The 7727-nt window shown below is 37.8% G+C and overlaps 1 protein-coding gene across 3 annotated transcripts in view; it reads right to left on the bottom strand.

Annotated features, from left to right (window-relative positions):
- Nucleotides 1-7727, bottom strand: part of MFSD9 (major facilitator superfamily domain containing 9) — an 18933-nt gene that overhangs the window by 10915 nt on the left and 291 nt on the right. For 2 of the 3 annotated variants that reach the window (XM_006920788.3, XM_006920787.3), the window contains exons 2-3: nt 3303-3390; nt 2062-2105 (exon numbers count right to left, since the gene is read on the bottom strand). In XM_006920788.3, the coding sequence (XP_006920850.1) occupies nt 2062-2105; nt 3303-3390 (132 nt within the window). Of the gene's footprint in view, nt 1-2061; nt 2106-3302; nt 3391-4837; nt 4870-7727 lie in introns of all 3 variants that reach the window. The other variant, XM_025039099.1, reaches the window with a different exon arrangement.

A 7727-nucleotide genomic window follows, 5' to 3' on the forward strand; every position in this document is an offset into this window, starting at 1 on the left:
AGGGTAGTGGTAGCATCTGGTAGGAACACCCTGGGCCCTGGGCCAGGCTGTGTGGGTTCAACTCTGAACTCATCACTCCATATACCACAGACATCTTAGTTAACGTAATTACATATAGAAGAATATCTCTAGGCCCAAGTTTCTCTATCTATAAAATAGAGATAATAATAGTTAACTGCCTCTGAGATTTTTCTACCCCTTGACACTTGCTATAGGCTTTACAAAAAATCAGTCATTAAAGACACAAACCATCAAAGATGTGGTTGAGAGTAGTTATTATGAGGACTGAATGAAATAAAGTGTTCAGAACAGGGTCTGACACATAATAAGTACTTAATAAATGCTAGTCATTTTTATTAAAATGCATATAATAACATTAGTCAAATCTGACAGTACATCTTCATAAAGATTTGTTTTTAAATTTAAAATAATTTCATAAAACATAACGAAAATACATGTTTATAAAAGCACTGGTTAAAAGGAAATTTTGATTAGGTATTCCTCTATCTGTAGGGTTTCTAAGGAGGTTCTCATTAAATTATGGCTACGAGGTATATGAAACACGCTTTTTAAGCACAAATATAACAAAGTGAAAAACATTTGATAAAGAATGTTGGGCCATAGCTGTCAACAAAATTTCACATTAACAAAAATGCTTCTATGTGCCAGGTGCTCTGATAGATGTGAGTGATAAAGCATCAAATCGAATCTGGTCTTTATTCTAAGGAAGTTTAGAGTCTAGTAGGAACAAAGCATTTGACTGATTAAAATTTATGTGACTTAACTGATCTATGTACACATATCAAGTATTTTGGTAGTGAGTTCCCAAATAAAAGAGAAAAGATGTTTCTTAAGACTAAGCAAATTCTTCTCTCTCAAGAAAGAATATGAAATATAATGTGTTGCCCCATAAGCAAGTGCATTAGTCTCCTGTCAATCTGATGTTCATTATCTATTTACTGTTTTAGAGCACTGAGGCACTGATAACTATCAGGAAAAAAATAATATGGGCTTACACTGTGGGTACTGAGATTCAGTGACTTCATTAAATTACTTAAAGTTTGTGAGCCTTTATTTCCTCCTGTATAATAAAGGGAGATAACAAACTACTTTGCTGGGTCATTGCAAAGGTTAAGTGAGAATAAAATTATTGTTATGTAAACTTAATATAGGAAAGATGAAAAAAAAAATAAATCAGGGAGTAACTAGTTATTTAAGAATTTATTATGGAATCTGAATTTCTTTTATATTTTAAAACATATTTTATAAGCAAGCCACTCTTGGGAAGCACAGTGCTCTATCTATATCGAGTTCACTAAGAGCGAAAACACCAGCCAGCTATCTAGACCAAGGTCACGGCTGATCAATCCAGGGACTAAACTGACTGTTATGCTTGACTTGCTTGATTCACTGGACACTGGTGTCTTAAGACCAGAATGGCCACAGTGGGGTAAACAAGAGAGAGAAGGGGCAGATTAGTTAAAAATTCTGAATTTCAACAACTGAGTGGTCCGGTGTGGGAGCGACAAGCTCAGCTCTAGGTCTTTCTATCCCATGTTGTAAATACACAACCAACCACTCTAAATGGCTCCTTCTGTCTATACACTTAAGTTTTATAATTAATAAGCCATATAGTTCAAAATGTACAACTTCAAGTAGAATCCTAGAAGTCTGAATGGCTTTGATCACTGTCAATTAATTGAAACAAATGATAACATTGGTAATAACTTTTTGTTTATATTCTTTTTCCTAGTAAAAAGTCAGCAGGGAGTCATGGAAAGAAGATGGTTCAACATGGTTTAAAAGTGGGTTCTCATTCTGACTCCATGTGTTCAGAAGAAGCCATCTGACTCCTTTTGGCCAATGTCTTCTCAGATGTCAAGTGAGGAAGACAGATGACTAAAGGATCCTTCTTGATCTAATGACATTGGATACCTGAATCACCTGCACATCTACTTTTGGTGAAATTCAAGCCCCTGATTTCACCCCAGCCATGCTGCATGGCCCTCAGAATGTACACCTATGCTTTCGAGATCCATTTCCAGATGGAACATGACTTACCACCAACGTACTGGAAAAGAGCTGCAAGATGCCATAAGAGGAGCCTGCAAAAAAAGGAACAACATCCATAAAAGGAGCTAGACACATCTCAAGATTGGATTAGTCTGGTGACAATTACATAGACGTTAATGGAAAAATGGCGGGGGGGGGATCATTTTAAAAAAAAGAAAATACCACACTTTTTTTCAGTTGGAAGAGTATAAGTAATATAATTTTTAATAAAAGGCTTTTGAAATAAAATTAAAGGCAAGTAGGAGAGACTAAAGGCAAGGGTTGCTCTTAGGGACCATGAGAGAAAGTCCTTTCACTATGTGAGAGGTGTGTGACTCCGACAGAGAAGACTGCATGGAGTATTTCAGTAAAAATCTGAAACCTAGAAAAATTCTACTAAGTCTTAAAATTTAAACATTATCTCTTATGTCTCTAGCATTTCAGTTTTCTTAAAATGCTTTAGTTTTACAAAGAACTTACAAAGTTTTATGGAGTCTTTTTACCTCCATTATATCACGTAACATGTCTCTTCTGCTCTTCACAAAAACCTTTATGCTGCTGGGTGGTCCAGTATAAGTCCAAGTATACTCTTCAAGGAAAATACAAATCATGGCATGGACTAGGACTTAACTGAATATTACGTACAAAACTGTTCCAAAACATCTGCTTATCCAGCTTGCGAATGATCAAGGGCTGTTAGTCTTAACAATCTTTCATTAATTAGCAGAGTCCCAAGCCCTGCTATTCCCTGTCTCTTTGGTAAATTAATGACTTCCAGATGGTGAGTTTATGCTGCACAGGTAGGGACATCCTACAGCCCTCTAAGATGTGGTGCTGGTGGTGTGGGAAGTTTGTGACTGATTTGCAAAGGCTCACCCCAATCCCTTGCCTGCACAGTGTCATTTCTATAGATTATGTTTCTCTGGCCTCTGACAATAGGTCACAGATTCCTATAGGCAGGAGTCTGAACCTTTAACCACACAGCCAGTTCCTTGGAGAGGTCAAGTGGTACCTGTAACATCATTGGTGGTACGGGCCATGTAAATAATGCTAAATCTCAAAACCTCTCTCAACACAGGTAGTCTAGGAAAAGATGCTCCAGGGTAATATTTTGAAATAGTTTGAAAATTCATTTTATCCCATTTTTAATTTACCTTTGGATAATATTTAGCTATAAGACTGATTTAAAGTACTTAGTTCAGGGGATTTAAAATCTAGTGCTCTGAAAATGTGCACCATTAACCACTTACCTACTATTCCAGCAACTGTTGGGCTTGCTCCAAGAGACTTGATGTGAAGGCTCAATAATGGGACAACCATGCTGACACCAAACAAATCCTAAACAAAACAATGATTAACTAAAATTAGAAATGGAAGGCTTGGTATTTTTTAAAGTGGTGATCCTAAAATAATTTTACAAATAAAACCACTACCTAAACCTTTGCGCACACAAGAGATCATAACTGTATTCTGTACTATGTTATACTTCTCAGGTTAAAGTTACCAAGGATCCAAATACATTATAACAACTGCTACCTGTAAATGTCTGGCCTACCCTGACCGAGTTCCATTTTAACTTTGGCTTCTTTGTAATTGATCCCTAATATTCAAGGAGGATGTGCTACGGAAGTTCTTTAAATATTTTTTTTGTGGGTAATGAGTGGGAAAGGAGGTAGTGATGATGTATATTTCTTGGCAAAGTAGCATATACTTAATAATATGGGTTTCTTCCCATAGTTAGGAAAGGTGGCTGATCCACAGCTTATAGCCTTACAAGGTAATACCTGAAAGGAAGGTCTCAGTAAAGCAGAAAGGAGCGAGAAGTCTGGTATATTAACGGAAGGCCACATTCTGTAGCTAAGTCACAGCTAAGTGCATGCATTTTGGGGTCAGCAAGACAGTTCTCAATTCCAACTCCACTCCTTACTGATAAGCATGTGGCCTTGGAAAGTTATGTAATGTTACCAAGCACTAGTGCTGTCATCTGTAAAAAACAGGGATACTGGCACCTGCCTTGGAGAAATACAATCTACATTAAGAGACATAATGGTTGAGAAAAGTCTGATACACGGCAGAAATACAAACATATATTCTCTTTTCTTCAGTTCTGGGAATAAGTACTGACCCTTCTGGCTAGGTATTGAGTTAATAGAAAGACTTAACTTTCCTTTTAAGCATTGCTCTCATTTCTATTTCACTTGGTTACTTGCTACAATTGGTTTAGGAGAAGCAAAACATATAACACATGCAAGAGTTTTCTTTATATTCAGTCTGAATTTATTTTTCTATAATACTGGTTAAACAGAAAGAAGTGCATGAAAAATATATTTTCTTTGGGCCCACAATCTTCTGCTCTCTGCTTTTCTTGGTGTCTGTACATTCACTGAATTATAGCAACATAAACATCCAAATACACTTTTCAGTGGTTTTTCCCATGGTTACAGCATTAGATGGCTATATCGTTTATATACAGTAATCTAAAATAGCTCACATATTTATACTGCCAGACCTATGGTACCGGAACTATTATTTTTAAGATTAAAGTTGTCTCCCCTTATCTATGGGGTATATGTCCTAAGACCCCCAAGTGGATGCCTGAGACCAAACCCTATATACACTATGTTTTTTTTCCTATTCACAGATACCCATGATACATAAGTTGAATTTATAAATTAGTCGCAGTAAGAGATGAACAATTATAAAATAGATCAATTTTAACAATATACTATAATAAAAGTTATATGAATGTAATCTCTTTCAAAATATCTTACTGTACTGTACTCACCTGTCTTGTGATGATGAGAGATGATACAATGCCTATGTGATGAGATGAAGTAGGGTGGATGATGTACATATTGTGACATAGTATTAGGCTGCTATAAGGATTAGTTGAACACTAGCAATCTTATAACCAAGACAGCTACTAAGAGACCAACATGAATACGCCAGACAAAGGGATGATTCACGTCTACGGTAGGAGAGTCACATCACGAGATTTTATCGCGCTACTCAGAATGGCATGCAATTTAAAACTTATGAATTATTTCTGGAATTTTCCACTTAATATTTTTGGATGGAAGTTGACCACAGATAACTGAAACTGCAGAAAGCAAAACCATGGATAAGGAGAAACTACCATACTTAAAATTTCCTTTGGGTCTGAGCCAATTTCTTTTGGACTTTACTGTCAGCTTTGTCCCATCAGCCTACTGATGTTTTATATCATTTAAACAACTCAAGACACATCGGTACCTACTGTATCTTCTGGATCTTTAAGGAAACTCAACTGTCCAACAAGATTTTTTTTCCAAAAAAAAAAAAAAAAGAAAAGAAATCTCCATACTGCTTGTCATTTAATATTCAAATGATTATTCTAAATAAAGAATGGGAGAATTTCACTTAGGCTGAGATTTATGGAAGATAAGTATAAAAACATAGACTCCTAAGCAGTAACAAATGATCAGTATTATTTTAATACTTTGTGAGCCTGAAAAATATCCTCTTCTTCCAAGGAGGTTGGCTGCTAGCTCTTTGCTGCAGCCAAGTTCTGTTCTAAAACTGTCTTCTACTTGACAAGGCAATTTCCAATTTGACACCTGGAAATCAAGTGAGAGGGGGCCACTTACCTCTTTCACAGGACATCTACGACTCTAAACAGAAACTGATGAATACATTAGTTTCAGGATCTTTTTCAGGTTAGGAGCCCAAGTATTTCTTGATTAGGGGATTATAGCAATAAAAATGAATTCTCACCTGACTAAAGCTAATGGAATGAAATACAAATATGGCCAGGTACATGGAAGAAAGAAGGAAATGAAATCATAGATCTTAATATACTGACTAAAAAGGGCCTAAAGGGTCTTCCCTCCTAAACCAATTAAAACCTAGAAGCACAGACAAGCGCTCAAAACAGAACATTTGAACAAACGACTTCTTTAATCTTGTTCCTTTCCTCTCCCAATTGGAAACCAATTTCCCAAAAGTCTTAAGGGTCTTCAAATCTTTAAATATATTAAAAATAATAACTAAGTTATGCTTAATATTCCTTAGATGTTACCTAACTGGAGCCACTGGATGCTTCAAGGATGCTCGAAGCTGCATATATTTTGTTTATAACATTTTCCATTTAAAAAAATCCCTGCTCTCTTTTAACTTTTGGGAAATCTTATATTTTCCCCTGAAGGTATTAGAGACCTAATGATTCTCTTGAATAAATTATTTAAATTATTAAAATTTTACATCAGGCTTGCTAGATTAGACTCACCATGTGCACAGCACATAGACAACACATGGGAAGCTCTGAATACCAAGTCTGTATCAGAGGGCCAACTGTAATGATCTGCAAATTTATTTAAAAAACAAACTATTTTGAAATCTGGTTTCCATGACTCTTTGAACTCGTCTGGACTTTCCAGGTGAAGGTCCAAATCCTCTTCATCTGTCAGAACCAGTGGGTTGTACCCTGTGGGGTAGGGGAGCAGTACCTTGGGATTCTCATCTCCTACCAGAGGGGTGATCGCAACCAGCTACCTTTCGAAATCTGAAGAACCAGCCACACTCAATGGTTTTGAATTCTGGGTGACTGCACTGGAAGGTAAAGGAGACCTTGCATCCTGAGACTAAGATTAAAGAAACAAAATCAGAAGGAATGTCAGGCTCTGAATTCAAAGGTTTTAAGCCTGGGGGCTGTCATGTGAACTGAAGTGGAGGCAGAGATTCTCTGGGGAAAGTTGCCTTCCCTGTCTCTGGTTCTGTGTTTACAGCAATATGGTGGTATGCTTTCATCGTTGTATCCTCTCCTAGCTAAGACTGACTCAGAGTCCCAACTGAAGGGAGGCACCAGACCAGAGAGAAGTAATGGTCTTAACCTACATTTGGGCAGAAAATGGTAATTCCTCTTTGCCTGGGCACAGTGCCATTGGGGACCATTTTCAAGGACTCAGGAGGCAGCATTCTCTCATTGACAATGACCAGCTCCTTTTGCTGTCAAGACAGTCTCAGGCCCAGCAAAGAAGAAATTCTACTAAGCCCTTGTCTCAATTCTGTCGCACTTTGGATGAGCTCACAACCAGGGCAACTGAAGCAGGCCTAGACTTGGAAAGAGAGGAGCGAACAGATGGATCTAGGGGTCCTGCAGATGTCCACAACCAACAAGCTCACTAGTAAGGTGGTTTTTCTGGACATCGACTGTATATGAGAGTGACTGTAGCTCCACGGCACCTACCACATAGCAGGTTTTCAGAAATGATAAAATGAATAATAAAAGAGTGGTTGGATGAATAACTTACCCTACCATACACTTGGCTTTCTAAGCTTTCCATTCAACGTGGGAAATTAATAACTATCCTTATTAAACCAGGACACGAATCATGACAAAACCCTGCATCGTGCAATATATAAACAGTTTGTCAAAAGGCAGATAGATGTGTACCATTCACTGATACTTGTATTTTTAATCATTCCAGTCTGCCATGAACCTTAGAGAAAATGTGCCTAATTCTGTCCAAGTGGGGGTCATCAACAGCGACTTCCCCAACCTGGCCTGCTAAAAGCCCGTGAGTCCCCAATGGAGCCGCTGCACAGCTGGGCTCTCCCAAGCCTGCCCAGGAGCCTCCGCTCTCCACCCTGCAAGCCTTGGCTGAGCCTTACAACCCCACCCCCCACTTCCTCCGCTG

This window comes from Pteropus alecto, unplaced genomic scaffold, assembly GCF_000325575.1.
Source record: "Pteropus alecto unplaced genomic scaffold, ASM32557v1 scaffold288, whole genome shotgun sequence".
Classification (NCBI taxonomy): Eukaryota; Metazoa; Chordata; class Mammalia; order Chiroptera; family Pteropodidae; genus Pteropus; species Pteropus alecto.